Here is a 15,707-nt window from a genome sequence, read left to right on the forward strand (position 1 = left end):
TTACTGAACTACCTGAAAGCTGTGATCAAAAAAAGAGCCTAGACGTCATCTTCCAAGAAATTGTCAGGGAAAATTGCCCTGATATTGTAGAACCAGAAGGTAAAATAGAAATTGAAAGAATCCACTGATCACCTCCTGGAAGAGATCCTAAAAAGAAAACTCCCAGGAATACTGTAGCCAAATTCCAGAGCTCCCAGGTCAAGGAGAAAATACTACAAGCAGCCAGAAAGAAACAATTCAAGTATTGTGGAGCCACAGTCAGGATAACACAAGATTTAGCAGATTCTACATTAAAGGAGTGGAAGGCTTGGAATATGATATTCTGGAGGGCAAAGGAACTGCAATTACAACCAAGGACTACCTACCCAACAAAACTGTGTATAATCTTTCAGGGGGAAAAATGGGAATTCAATGAAAGAGAGGACTTTCAGGCATTCTTGATGAAAAGACCTGAGCTGAATAGAAAATTTGACTTTCAAATACAAGACCCTGGAGAAGCATAAAAAGGTAAACAGGAAAAAGAAATTAGAAGGGATATTAAAAGGTTAAACTGTTTACATTCCTACATGGGAAGATGATACTTTTAATTCATAAGAGTTTTCTTATTATTAGGGCAGGTGGATAGAGTATATATAGACAGAGGGCATAGGTATGAGTTGAATATGAAGGAATGACATCTCTAAAAAAACCAAATGAAATTAAGGGGTGTGAGAGGAATGTACTGGGAGAAAGGAAAAGGGAGAAGTGGAATGGGGGTAAAGTATCTCACATAAAAGAAACAAGAAAAGCATATACAGTAGAGGAAAGATGGGGGAGGTGCTAGGGAATGCTTATTCTCACCAGAATTGGTTCAAATAGGGAATACATACACACTCAATTCCATATAGTAATCTATTTTACCCTGCAGGAAAGTAGGAGGGGAAGGGGACAAGAAGGGGGTGAAGATGATAGAACGGAGGGCAGATTGGGGGAGAGGGCAGTCAGAAGCAAAACACCTTTGAGAAGGGAAAGGGCAAAAAGAGAGAATAGAATAAATGACAAGGGGAGGGAGTAGGGTGGGGGGAAATTCAGTTAGCAATAGTAATGGTGAAAAAAATTCAAGTAAGTTTGTCTGATAAAGGCTTTATTTCTCAAACACATAGAGAACTGAGAGTCAAAGTTGTTCAAATAAGAGCCATTCCCCAACTAATAAATGATCAAAAACTATATGAACAATTTTCAGATGAAATAATCAAAGCTATCTATAGCCACAAGAAGAAAAATGCTTTAAGTCACTATTGATTAGAAAGATGCAAGACAAAACAATTCTGGGGTACTACCTCATACCTACTGGATTAGATAATAGAACAGCAGAGGAAAATGACAAATGCTGTAGGAGATATGGGGAAAATGAGACATTGATGCACTGTTGGTAGAGTTGTAAACTGATTCAAACATTCTGTACAGCAATTTGGAACCATGGCCAAAGTGCTATAAAACTTGCATACTCTTTGACCTAGTAATACCACTACTAGGTCAGTATCCAGAAAGAAATAAAAAACAGTTAAAGGACTTATACATAAAAATATATATATGGCAGCTCTTTTATGGTGCAAAGAATTTGAAAGTAAGGAGATGCCCATCAATTGGGTAATGGCTGAACAAATTGTGGGTTGAGATTGTGATGGAACACTACTGTACCGTAATAAATGATGAGCAGGATGCTCTCAGAAAAACCTGGAAAGACTTACATGAGCTGATGCAAAGTGAGAGGTACTGTATACAAAGTAACAGCAATATTGTAAGATGATCAGCTGTGAATGACTTGGCTATTCTTAGCAATGTAATGATCCAAGACAACTCTGAAGGACTTATGAAAAATGTCATCCACCTCCAGAGAAAGAACTGATGGTGTATGAATACAGAATGAAGCATATTTTAGTTTCTTTTTCTTAAGTATTTTTTTTCTGTTTTCTTTCACAACCTGACTAATGTGGAAATGTTTTGCATGACTACACATGTATAATTTATATTGAATTGCTTGCATTCTTAAGGGGCTAGGGGTGGGGGAGGGAGGAAGAGAATTTGGAACACAAAGTTTTAAAAATGGATGTTAAAAATGTTTTTACATGTAATTTGGGGAAAAATAAAATTCCAAATAAGTGGAAAAAAGAGAAAAAAATGTACTGTTGTTCCTGGTTTTCCATACAATTCATACAATATTAACTAGTCCCATATCTTTTGTAATCTCAGCCAATGTGTTAGATATGAAGTAAATGTCAGAGATACTGTGATTTGCATTTGTTTTGTTAATGTGATTGGGAACAATCATGTTTGCAATTCCTTTTATAACTGTTTATATGTGTTGACCACTTATCTATCCAGGAATTGTTCTTAGGGTTATATGTTTATTTTAGAATATACATTTATATGTTTCCTAGACATCTTGGATATCAGGCTCTTATATGAGATATTTGACAAAAGGATTTTTTCCCCAATTTTTCATCTTCGTTGCACTGATTTTGTCTATGCAAAAGCTTTTCAATTTTATGTAACTGAAGTTATCTATTTTATCTTTTGTGATCACTTTTTTATTTTTAAAATACATTTTATTGTTATCTTTTGTTTTTTATATCACCCTAGTTTTCCTTAGTATTACTTGTCTTCCCCTTTCCTAAGCACCATCCCATATAACAAATAGTATGTTTTTAAAGGCAAAAAATGAGGAGAAAAGGGAAAAAATCAGCATAGTTAATTATTGCATTGGAAAGATCTAAAAATATATGCAAAGTATGAAACCCGTGGACCTTCCTCCTCTACAAAAGGGTGTGTTGAGTGTCTTCTCATATCTCTCCTTTTGAATCATGTTTGTTCTTTATAATTTTGAAATATTGATTTTTGCTTTGTGCATATTTACATTGTGTGCTGTCATTGTAGTCGGTCTGTCTGTCTCCCCCCCCCCCCCCTTGGCTCTGCTAACTTCACGCTGTATCAGTTCATTTAGATCTCTCTATGGTTTTCTGTATTTATTCATTACATTTATCAATTCTTATAGCACAAAAATATTCCATTACATTCATGTATGACAGGTTGTTTAGCTATTTCCCAATTAATGGACATATACTTTCATTTTCAATTATTTGCTATCATAAAAAGTGCTGCAATAAATATTTTAGTTTATATGGAGACTTTCTGTGGCTAGTTTCCCACAACCTCTCCAACACTATTTCCATTTTGTGTTCACTTTTGGCCCTTGTTTGTTTAAGAATTCTCCTCTAGCCATAGATATGAAAAGTACCAAATCTGATTTTCTTCTAATTTTCTTCCTATGGGTGTGACTTTGTGTGTGTGTGTGTGGGGGGGGCAATGGGAGTTAAGTGACTTGCCCAGGGTCACACAGCTAGTAAGTATCAAGTGTCTGAGGCTGGATTTGAACTCAGGTTCTCCTGAATCCAAGGCCAGCGCTTCCTTCATACACTGCACCACCTAGCTGCCCCCACTATGGTGTTAACTGAAGAGCAATTAACAGAATTCCTTTAAGACTTAATTAAAGCAAAGGTAGAAATACTCAATGGGAAACATCCTGGCTCAGGTCTCACTATTATTTGTTCTACTTTTCTAAAGGAACAAGACCATAAAATGTGACTAACTAATGAGCTACTGTGCAGATCTCAACAGAGGCAGAATCTCTTCCAATTACTCCAAAGCCTAAGAGGTAGTACATATAACATGGACAACATATTCTCAAGCAAAGAAATATCGTTATTGAAAACTCCACTGAATAAAAGTGTTATACAAATGTAAATTTTTATAGCATTTTCAAATATCTACAGTAGTTAGCCTAATCCAATCTGCCTACCCTCATATTCTGCTACATCCCAGTCTCTTTTCTAATTGTTTGCCATTTTATGATTTTGTCCTATACTCTTTTTCTTCCCCTTGGGCAAAGAATCAGCCCCAAATATATAAAACAATTTCACTATACCAGCCCTGCTCTATTCTTTTTCTTCTCCTTTTTGGTGAGGCAATTGGGGTTAAGTGACTTGCCCAGGGTCACACAGCTAGTAAGTGTTAAGTGTCTGAGGCTGGACTTGAACTCAGATCCTCCTGACTCCAGGGCTGGTGCTCTATCCACTGTGCTCCCTCCATTCTTCTTTTTTAAATTATGAGACCCATGTTACTCATAAATCCAGCCTAAGTCACTAAGTCACTCTTCAAAGAATTTTTACAATTCTATATCAGTTATAAGGCAGGTAAGTGGCACACTAGATAAAGTGCAGGACTTGGAGTCAGAAATACCTGGGTGTGAATCTTGCCTCTGGTACTTACTTGCTGCGTCACCCTGGGCAAGTCACTTAACCTCTCTTAGCCTCATTTTTCTCATCAGCAAAATGAGGGAGTTAGACTGGATGGCTTCTGAGGTCCCTTCCAGGTCTAAATGTAAGATCACTAGATTATAGTGGGGAAAAATCAACAAACTGTCTGTCAAGAAACCTTTGGGATTGGCTCTACTGTTAACTAGCTACTCATCTGAGTTTACTTGGGCAAGTAACAATCTCAACGAAACTCTGTTACCGTGGAGCTTCCTTATCTATAAAAACAAAAAATAAGGGTATTAAAATAGATATTTTCTAAGATGCCTTCCAACCATAAAATGCATACAAATCAAGTCTGTCTCTGCTGGTAGTCAACAGACTGTCTTTCTGATTTCCTCTATCAGCTCATATGCAACTAGAAGATTCAAATACCTATTCTCCAAAATCCTCGGGACATTATTACTCATTGGACACTCAAATATTTAACTAGAAGAAAAACAGAAAATGTAAACCTGAACAATTTTCTATAGCCTAAGGAACTAGATTTCCTAAATCTGAGCAATCATTTCATTCCGTCTAGAAAACATCTCAACTCACAAGAATTTCTGCTATTTCAAGCCAAATTCATTTTCCTTGTGAAGTTCTCTTCCTGATCTTTAAGTCATTCTGAAAATGTGTGGTCTATTCTTCATATGTATTCCAAGTTAGAACTTAAGCACCTTTCACTCTTCCCTGACCTTCATTTTCTATACTAAATATAGAGCCAAATCCAATCCTCCAACTGCCTTTATATATATATATATATATATATATATATATATATATATATATATATATATATATATATATATATATATATATAATTTCTGTTCCTTCTCCATTCCCACAGTAAAATCCATAGTCTGGTTTCTAGGTCTCTCTAGTCAACCAATGCCTCCACCTTATTAGGTACAATGTTGGCTGCTCTACAACCCACTGAAAGCTTTTATTTAAAGTCACCCTTTCCACTGAGGTCATCCATGTCTTCAGAAAAACAGTATTTCTTTTTCATACTAAGGACTAAGACCAAACTCTCCCCCTGAATAAAAGATAATCCACAAAGGTGGCCAGGGTTAAATAAAATATCTCAATTCTCTTTAGTCCCAGGCTAGGGGGACTCTGTTCTGCACATATCTTTGTTCTTTTGTTCTTTTTCATTCCTGCCATTCCTGCCTTTCAACACGGTGCCCTCAGGGCTCCACAAAGACTAGGATATCTCTAATATGATACTGACAGGAGAGTTGGGTGTGTAAGTGTTTGCACAATTTAGCTACACATATAGACACGGAGATAGAGGAAAAGTGGAGAAAGTGGGTTATCAATATATGGTCCAGTGATGGCTCTTCTTCCAACCTCAACACAGCTGCAGTAGAAATATCAGCAAAGATATCATGATAATCTCAACAACTTTTCACCAGTTGTGAGTTCACCAGTTCCCAATAATGAGTCAGGACATAAGGATACCGTAAGCCTACCATACCCACTGGTATTCATGGTCTCCCTTCTCTCCCACTTCTCCTCTCCCTCACTAAACATTTAATTTTCCAAATTCTCTTATGCTTAACATTCTTTCTAACATCAACAATAGGTAATGATTCATCACAAACTCTAAGACCTACCTCCTCTATGAAGCCTGTTCTGACTGAATAGTCTTAGAATAATAATCTAATAATTCTTTCCCAACTAATGACTTAATTCACACCTTTCAGTTGTGAAAGAAAATATCATCTCCTACCCATACAACCCTTTCTCCAACTATCTAGAAACAAAGTTATTCCCTCATGCTTTCAGCTGATACATTTCACATTTCACTCCTCAATACATATCTCTTCATTTGCTAATGGCGAGAAGATTTAAATAAACACACACACATACACACATACACACACACACGTTTTATGTTAGTAGAGCTAGCTGAATGCACATTTATGTTGACATTGTAGATTTTAAAATATATGGTCCTAACAACAAATGTGAAGAATTCACAAAGACATAGTAAGAATTGAACTAATGCAGAGTAAAAAAGCAGAGTCAAAAAGAATATATATGACTATAATAATGTAAATAAAGATAAGACTAAAAGGTAGCAAAATTCAGATGAAACATAATGGACAAAGTTGGTTCCATATTATTAAAATACACATTCTATCTTTCTGTTAATAAATAGAAAACCACAAAAATGGAAATTAACACATACTGTAGCTATAATCATTGTATTCAAGTAGTTGTGTTTACCTTTCTATAAGAAAGTACTAAGGGGAATTATTTTGTGGGGGGGGGAGTGATTATGTCAAAACAAAATGTATCAAAAAAAATAGAAGAAAATAACAAAATACATTGTCCTACTTAATGGGCAGCATGTCTGCTTAACTTACTTGTAATAGAGGCAATTGGCTTGTATGGGTGTTTTATAATTGCTTTTAGATAATGAAAAAGAAGACAGTACAAGACAGTCTGACTACCAGACTTGACATCCACTATAAACAACTTTAAATGAGCTAAGTAAAAATTATTCTAGTTTCTTATTATGACAATAGTCATCATCAATACAAAAAGATTCGCTGACAATTTGCCCATTCTCCCCACTCCTACTCAGAAAAATTACTCAATAAGTCAGAATATTTCCAGTTACCAGAAGATGGTAAACAAGAAATTTATTCAAAAGCCCAATATTTAAATTGGCAACTAAGAAAAAAGGTAAATTATTTATATTCATAAAACCTACGGAATATAGTAAAATCCTAGCTATCTAAAAGATGAGCTTTCTAGCAGAAGTAGTCAGACACACAAAAAACACCCATCTTTATTGCCCCCACAGCCCCATCCTGCCCAGCCAAAGGCAGTTCCCTAAACACCCAGAAATGAACACAGGGAAGAACTGAAGACCTAAAGATTTCCACCTTCCATCTGTATCACTGGTCAGTTCAGTGTGCAAAAAGGAGTGCTGATTGGCAGGTGATATTTATAAAAGGCTGAGCATTTCAAGCAAAAACCAAGAACCCACAAAAAAGATATGGAGAATAGAAAAAATAGAGAGAGATCAGTAGCTGTGGAAGCAATTCGAGGTACTGCTGGGATACTGAACAGGAAACATTCTTATATCAGAAAAGAAAAAAAGGTCAATTCTTCAATAGCAGGAAAGTACACCTTCATCTCAATACTACTGCTCTTGATATAAAATATCTCTACTGTTGGAGATATTGGGAAGGAAATTGTTCCCAAGGCCCTTAAATGAATCAGTATATCATTTCTAAAGACATGCCAAAGTTTATTTGTCTTCTTAAGTCAAGATACTATAAAGAACTATAGCCCATAAAGCCAAGTGTTGCTTAACACTTAATTACAACAAAATATTTGTTGTACTAGACCAATTAAGAAACTTAAAATTTCTATGGGACACAGTCTTTGCCCTCAAGAAACAGTCTTACTGACTGTAAAAGCAGCACAACAAAACTAGGTATACTATTAGAAGTGATCCTGAGTGACATATTCTGAACTTTATCAATAACGGGCAAATCTTGGAAAAATATACACAGAGAATTTGCTATGGATGAACCAGCAAAGGAGACTGAGAAGGAACATTCAGATAGGTAAGAGAAAAACCAAGAGAAGGAAGAGTCTGAAAACAGAGAGGAAAGAGTATAGCATCAAATGTTATACAGAAGTCAAGAAGAATAAACACTAAAAAAAAGACCACCAGATACAGCAATTAAGAGATCAAGGTAACTTTGAATAAAGAAGTTTCTATTGAATTATGCAGCCAGAAAGCAGACTGCAAAGCTCTAAGGAATGAGAAGACAGAAACTAGAGTCAAAGCTAAGAGTTTGGCTGAGAAAGGGAAGCAAGATATGGGATGATAACCTAAGGTGATGGTAGGGTTGAGTGAAGGATTTTTTTAGGGATGAGGAAGAATATTTGAAAGCAATGTGGAAGGAACCTGTAAAAAGAAAACAGCTAAAGATGTGAAGAAGAAGGAAGAAGGATGGGATTATTCCTGAAAAAGATGTGCCAGTCAATTTCTTCATAATCCACTCTGCATTTCAGTGACTTCTATAACTTATGCCAATACTTGCACAGTACTAGGTACATCCTAAGTACTTAATGAATGTTTTTCTCTTTTACTCATTCATTTTCCCTAATAGCATTCATTAAGTCACATAACTCATCTCAGGCTCACTGTCTTCATCTGCACTACATAGTTCAAAGGTTCACAATTCTATCCTTGTAGGATGCTTCCTTCATAGATGAAGATCACAGTTCTTAGCAGGAAGCCTCCTTAGGTTGATATGGCTGAAAAAAAATTACTTGAGGCCACCTTTTTGGTGAGGAGGTTCTCTGAACTTGCAAGGCTGGATCTTGGATGAATAATAAATAACCTTTCCATATAGAACCTTCTAGAGCTTGTGCTCTACTGGCCTAGCCTTTAAGAATCTAGCTTCACCTCCAAATCCAGATGAGACATTCAAGTAGGATTTTAATGGAAGTCAGGCATGAGGAAAATCCATCAATCCAGAATGACTCATTTCTTGTATCACTTGGAGGGGGGGCAATGAGGGTTAAGTGACTTGCCCAAGGTCACATAGCTATTAAGTGTCAAGTGTCTGAGGTCGGATTTGAACTCAGGTCCTCCTGAATCCAGGACTGGTGCTCTATCCACTGCACCACCGAGTTTCCCCAGAATGACTCATTTCTTAAGAAAACCAGTTCCAATACCTAAATATTCAAGGACCAAGAACTATGGCTCTAAAATTTCCAGGACAATTCCAGGATAATTGATACCCTTGAAAAAAATATTTACTTACCAACTTTGCACCAGGCCTACTGAGGGTCGGTTCAGCAAGTTATCAGGCAACAGATTGACTTCCCTCATTGTGTTAGCCAGTCGCACTGGAAGCTCTTTTCGTAAAAACATGTATGATGTCTTCTCACATGCATTGTCACGTCCTGTTAAGAGAAAGAAAAACTATCTGGCTCATGAACATCACAAATTAACATGGACAACAAGATGATTATCTAAGGAAGCAATAGGGTAGTGGTAAGAAAAATCAAAACATCATTCAATGTAGATTTTAAAACTAGCAAACAAGTAAAAATAAGAAGAGTATAACTGGCATAGGAGAGCCCTTGCTTTGTGCTAGGAGGCTGAACTGGCAGAGCAGGTTAACACTTCCTAAACAGATGCATTTACCCAATGTCATCAGCATAAAAATGGAAACTGACTAGGGATATAGTCTAAAATGATTTTCAAATAATTGGTAATAACAATAGGAAAGAAATCATTTGCACAACACTTAAATACCAGAGTACCACTTCAGTACCATATAAGGGAAAGATGGTTGGATTCAAAGTGAGACAATCTAAGCTCAAATCCCAGCTTACCCTTACTCCTTGAATATCTTTGGCAAGTCATTTAATCTTTCTCTAACTTAAGTTTCTTCATTTGTGAAATGAGAGGTGTAAAAACCTTAGGTTCCTTGAAGGTCTAAATCCATGATTCTATGGTTCTATGTTAATGCACTCCTGTCTAGCAGGATTCTTGGGGGAAAATGTCAATAAACACACAAATATACTTTCCAAATGTTTCTACAAAAAGTACTCCTTTAGATACTATTGATCTGCTGCTGCAGGGAGTACCTGTATATTTAGTGTTCCAATGAGAAGTCACCAACAGGAATAAACATCAAGTATACCAGAGAAGCTAGTTCAGGCTTGGCCTGTAGGGTAAAGGCAGGTCCTCTAATATACTTCAAAATACAGGTTTGAGATTACAGATGAAGTTGGAGAGCCTTAAGGATGTTGCTAGTATGATGTGGACACCTGGAGTCTAAATTTCGGAATATTTATACATAAATATGGACAAGCAGACAAAGGAAAATCAGAGAAAAAAGGAATATTGTCTGTTTAAAAGCAGGAGATGGCTTTTTCCCGAGCATCCACTTGCCTGCATAAGACATATATATATATATATATATATATATAATGATGTCTGAACCTGCCCTCTCTGCACTTTCTCCCTAATGCACTCATGCCTAATCATAGTGCAAATGGTACACAGGTACTATGAGCTTGTCATCCCCATCGTCTCCTACCTCACTCACAACCACTGAATTTTCCAAGCGTACTTGATGTTCCACATTCCAATGGAGCTTTTAGTGCTAAATTAATGAAAACTAGGAAATAAGTGCTTTTCCTGGCTGGCATTTTTCTTCATAGCTTTCCTCATACTACCCAAAGTGAACAGTTGGGGAAATTAAAGAAAAAATCCCCATCACAACCCTTGTTAGAACGAGGACTCTACAAAAACAACAATTAATTCATTTTCCCCCCACATAGGAGTGAGGCTGGCAGTAAAGAAGCCAGGACATAAAGATGGACCATACTCCTAGCCTTCAGAAGCCCCTAGAATCCAGTTACTAAAGACATATATCCACAAAGCCCATAGTGCCCAATCAAATTCTTCCCAGCCCCTCTCATTTAAAGTTATCCAAGTTACAGAAGAAGGAACTATCAAGGATTGACACACTCTAGCCCCAAATCAGTGCTTGAGTGAGAATCTCAGTTCAATTTTCATATGCTGTTGATGCCATATTAATAGATAGAGCTCAAGAAAAATGTATTTGTGAAGAGCTGAGATTTTAAAAGCTCTTCAAGGCCACTATTAACAACTAACCACCTCAGTGTCATCACCACCTATGTAATGAGCTGAGAAGTATATGTGGAAGATATTGTAACATACGTAGCCTAAAAACTAAGTGATACTCAACTAGTTCTTTCCATTTACAGCCTGCTACATATTAACTAAATATTTAATGAGTACTGAATTCTGATTGCCACAAATTTCTCTTAGTACTTTTATTAAAAATATAGAATTAAATATCTAATCCATAAAACACTGACTACAATGAAAGATTTTCTCAATATATCAAATGAGATAATGTATGTAAAGCATTCTCTAAACTGTAAAAAATCCATGCAACATGTAAGGTAACATGTAAGGTAACATGTAAGATGCTTTGCAAACTCTAAAGTTCTATGTAAATGTCAGTTATTATTATGAGCGATATATGTGTACTATATTTATAAATTACATTTAACAAACATAGTCTACATATGCTTCAGCATTATCTTGGTTTACAAAGTAAAATTGTTGTATCTATATCTAACTTTCATATATTAAATCATATAAATCAACAAGCATTTATTAGGCATGTGCCAAGAAAGTATACCTAGGTGGCACAACGAATAGAGTATCAGGCCTGAAGTCAGGAAGACTCATCTTCCTGAGTTCCAATGTGGCCTGTGTGACCCTGGACAAGTAATATAACTCTGTTTGCCTCAGTTTCCTCAACTGTAAAATGAGCAGAAGTAAATAGCAAACCATTCCAGTATCTTTGCAAAGAAAACCTCAAATGGGGTCACAAAGAATAGGACACGATTGAAAAAGAACAAATATGTGCCAGGCAAGTTTGGTAAATGAGAAAGTCTTTATCCTGAAGGAGTTTACATTCTACTGAAGGAGACTACCTACCTACCTATCTATCTAATCTATATATTTATACACACATACATATATATGAAAATAACATATATAAAATGAATACAATGTAGTTATGGGAGATGGAAATGAGGAAAGGCTTCATGGAGGAGAAGCTCCCTGAGCTGAATCTTGAAGGAAACCTGGGATTCCAAAAGACTTAGATGAGAAAGTACATTCCAGGAATGGGGCACAGTGAATAAAAAAGCATGGAAATAGATTATGGAGAATCAGGTGTGTGGAAGGATAAGTGGACCAGCATGGATGGATTGAAGAACAAGGAGAGTAATGTTTAAGAAAAACTAGAAGACAAAACAAAACCAACAAAAGAAAGAAAAACTAGAAGAAGCTGTGAGAAAATTAGCTGTTGTTTGTCCTTCATTTTCAAAGAGAACCAATGATTTAATGGTTGATGTTTTGACTTATGTGAACTGGATTTAAGTGAGGCAGAGCTGCACAAAGTCATCAGCCTCAATTCTCTCTTCCCGGGTAGTTGAAATCCACTGGCAGGAAAAAAGTCAAAATGACTGGTGATGAACTAGGATGCAGTGGATAACCTTGGCATCTTTGATGCCTGACCAAGCTATAAAGCACTACATAGCACCTTCTTCAGCCACCTTCATGTTGGGAGGCAAGAATTTTACATGTTTGGACGGGTTTACGCCTGTCGGTTACCCTAAACCTGGTTTGGCCTGTCTGCTGACACGGTTTTATTGGGGTGTGGCTGCTAGGCATGCTATAGTTTTTGGAGTCACAGGTGAGAGTCGGGTGACAGGTGAAGATCCAAAGTGGATAAGCAACCCTGAAAAGGGCTCAGTAGCCCTCCTACCAGAGGCACTAGTCCTCCCTGTATACCCCATACACCCTAAGAGTCACACAGTGAGTATATAGCAGAGTTCCCTCCTGCTTCTTGGACTTTTTCCATTATATTATACTGGCTCCCCATTTGACTAGACCTAGAAATGAAGTTTGAAACCTCCTCCTACTTTTCTATCCAATACTGCTAGTTCATACAAGCAGATGGGAAAGCGTGTGGGGGGGACCCCTTATTTTTCCAAAGAAGTGGATCTGTGTCAGCTCTACCACAACCTCAGCTGAGGCACCTTGAGCAAGCCAATTAACTTCATTATATTCACTGAAGGGGCTCTATTGCACCTGGACAAGTCCATTAATGCCTCTTAAGCCTCCTTTTCCTCATTTTGTAAACCTTAAAGCACTATATGAATATATTGTTATTTATTATTTTCATGGAAAACATCAAATGATAACTAGTTTCCAGGAATGAAAGAAAAAGGTTGCTTCTGACTTCTGGGCAGGCCTCTATCTCATACAATCTTGTATCTCACATAAAGACAGAAAGCCCTGATTGCATTCTGAGGCTTTCATCAAGTCCTATCCTGGCTTAAAAACCTTGAATGGCTCTTTGATACCTTTGATGGCCTTCAAGGTACTTTTTATTGCCTTACTTTTCACCACTACTCTACACAGAGCCTCTGCTCCCTACCAGGGTGATACACTCAATATTCCCCAACATACTCATACATTTCCCAACTTCATACTTTTGCTTCATGTTATGCCTTGGAATATTCTGCTTTCTCCTCTCCACCTCTCTGAATCCTATCTGTTTTTCAAGGTCCAGCTCCCATGACACCTCCTCTGTGAAGCCTTCTCAGATCACTCTTGTCCATAGTGATCTCTCACACTTCTGAACTCCCAGAGTACTTTCTGTCAACAATTGGCAATTAGATTTTTTTGTCCCTGAATCTTACTTTCCTTCTTTGTTTTTTGGGGGTTTTTTTGGAGTGAGAAGGGGTGTGTGTGTGTGTGTTATATTTGATCCTATAAGTAAAAGGGAGACAGTAAAGTTTCCTGAACCTGATCAGCCCAATGCTTTACTCTCACCTCTCTAAGGAGCAATAATTAAGGGGGAAGGTGATAACAGCCTGTGGCTGTCTAAGTGGAAAGGAAGGGATATACTTGAGAGATGCTTTGGACTTCCTGAATATGCTGGTGCAGTTGGAGTGAGGAATTTTTTTTGAACCAGGGTAATTGGGAGGATAATACTATTCTCAACAGTAATAGGGAAGTTTGTTGGGGCAGCTAGATGGCGCAGTGGATAGAGCACCGGCCCTGGAGTCAGGAGTACCTGAGTTCAAATCCAGCCTCAGACACTTAACACTTACTAGCTGTGTGACCCTGGGCAAGTCACTTAACCCCAATTGCCTCACTAAAAAAAAATAAAAGAAAATAAAAAGAAAATAGGGAAGTTTGTAAGGGAGGTGGGTTTTTTTGGTTTTGTTTTATTTATTTATTTTTTAATTTTTTTAGTGAGGCAATTTGGGGTTAAGTGACTTGCCCAGGGTCACACAGCTAGTAAGTGTTAAGCGTCTGAGGCCGGATTTGAACTCAGGTACTCCTGACTCCAGGGCCGGTGCTCTATCCACTGCGCCATCTAGCTGCCCCCTGTTTTTGTTTTTTGTTTTTTGTAGGGCAATGAGGGTCAAGTGACTTGCCCAGGGTCACACAGCTAGCAAGTGTCAAGTGTCCGAGGCTGGATTTGAACTCAGGTCCTCCTGAATCCAAGGCCAGTGCTTTATCCACTGCACCACCTAGCTGCCCTCAAGAGAGGTGGTTTTTAGAGAGAAAGACAATGAACTTTATTTTGGGCAGGATGAATTTAGAGTAGCTAATTTTGCTGTTTGAAAAAGAATACTAATGTGAATCTTTTTAAGAAGAAAAAGAATCATTCCTCTTAATTAAAAAATGCAAATCTAGGGGCAGCTAGGTGGTGCAGTGGATAGAGCACTGGCCCTGGAATCAGGAGAACCTGAGTTCAAATCCAGCCTCAGACACTTAACACTTACTAGTTGTGTGACCCTGGGCAAGTCACTTAACCCCAATTGCCACACACACACACACACACACACACACACACACACAAAAAGCAAATCTGAATCTTTCAAATCCAGGCTTTACTTTAAGCAAGGTATACCCATTAACTTGTTTTCTGCAAAATGAACTATTTACAAATGCCATAAAGTCTAGCTATATGTAAAATTAAGATTAAAAAATAGGCCTGTAAAAAAGTAATTTCTATAACTATTGTCATTCTATTGTCTAAAACTATTAAAATATTATATAAGAAATTTTAACTTTCCCCCCTTTAGACCGAAGTACTAAATGAGTCTTCCCATATAGAGGAAAAATATTATAGGTTAATATTAGGCAGGGAAATAACATCATGAATCCAAAATTAAGATCACAGTTTATATGCCCAAAGGGCTATAAAGCTATGTATATCCTTTGACCCAGCAATACAAGGGAAAAGGACCCACATGTACAAAAATATTTATAGCTGCTCTGTTTGTGGTGGCAAGGAACTGGAAATTGAGGGGATGCCCACAATTTGGGAATGGCTGAACATGTAATGGAATACTATTGTGCTGTAAGAAATGATGAGCAGGCAGATTTCAGAGAAACCTGGAAGGACTTACATGAACTGATGCTGAATGAGATGAGCAGAACCAGGAGAACATTGTACACAGTATCAACACTGTGTGTTGATCAGTTTTGACTCTTCTCAGCAAAATAATGGTCCAAGATACTTCCAAAGGACTCATGATGGAAAATGCTCTCCAATCCAGAAAAAAAAGAACTGTGGAAATCTAGATGCAGATTGAACTATACTATTTCTACTTTTTTTTGTTTTTTGTTTTTGAGGTTTTTCCCTTTTGCTTTGATTCTTCTTTCACAGCATGACCAAAGCAGAAATATGTTTAATGTGATTGTATATATATAATCTATATCAGATTGCTTGATGTCTTGGAGAGGGGGGAGGG

The 15,707-nt window shown here is 37.2% G+C and overlaps 1 protein-coding gene across 5 annotated transcripts in view; it reads right to left on the reverse strand.

The window, feature by feature from the left end:
* The window catches only part of PDK3 (pyruvate dehydrogenase kinase 3), a 134,798-nt gene that overhangs the window by 78,375 nt on the left and 40,716 nt on the right, over positions 1–15,707 (reverse strand). For all 5 annotated transcript variants that reach the window (XM_043992822.1, XM_043992824.1, XM_043992823.1 and 2 more), the window contains exon 2: positions 9,137–9,278. In XM_043992822.1, the coding sequence (XP_043848757.1) occupies positions 9,137–9,278 (142 nt within the window). The remainder of the gene's footprint in view (positions 1–9,136; positions 9,279–15,707) is intronic.

Source organism: Dromiciops gliroides, chromosome 3 (genome assembly GCF_019393635.1).
Source record: "Dromiciops gliroides isolate mDroGli1 chromosome 3, mDroGli1.pri, whole genome shotgun sequence".
Taxonomy (NCBI): Eukaryota; Metazoa; Chordata; class Mammalia; order Microbiotheria; family Microbiotheriidae; genus Dromiciops; species Dromiciops gliroides.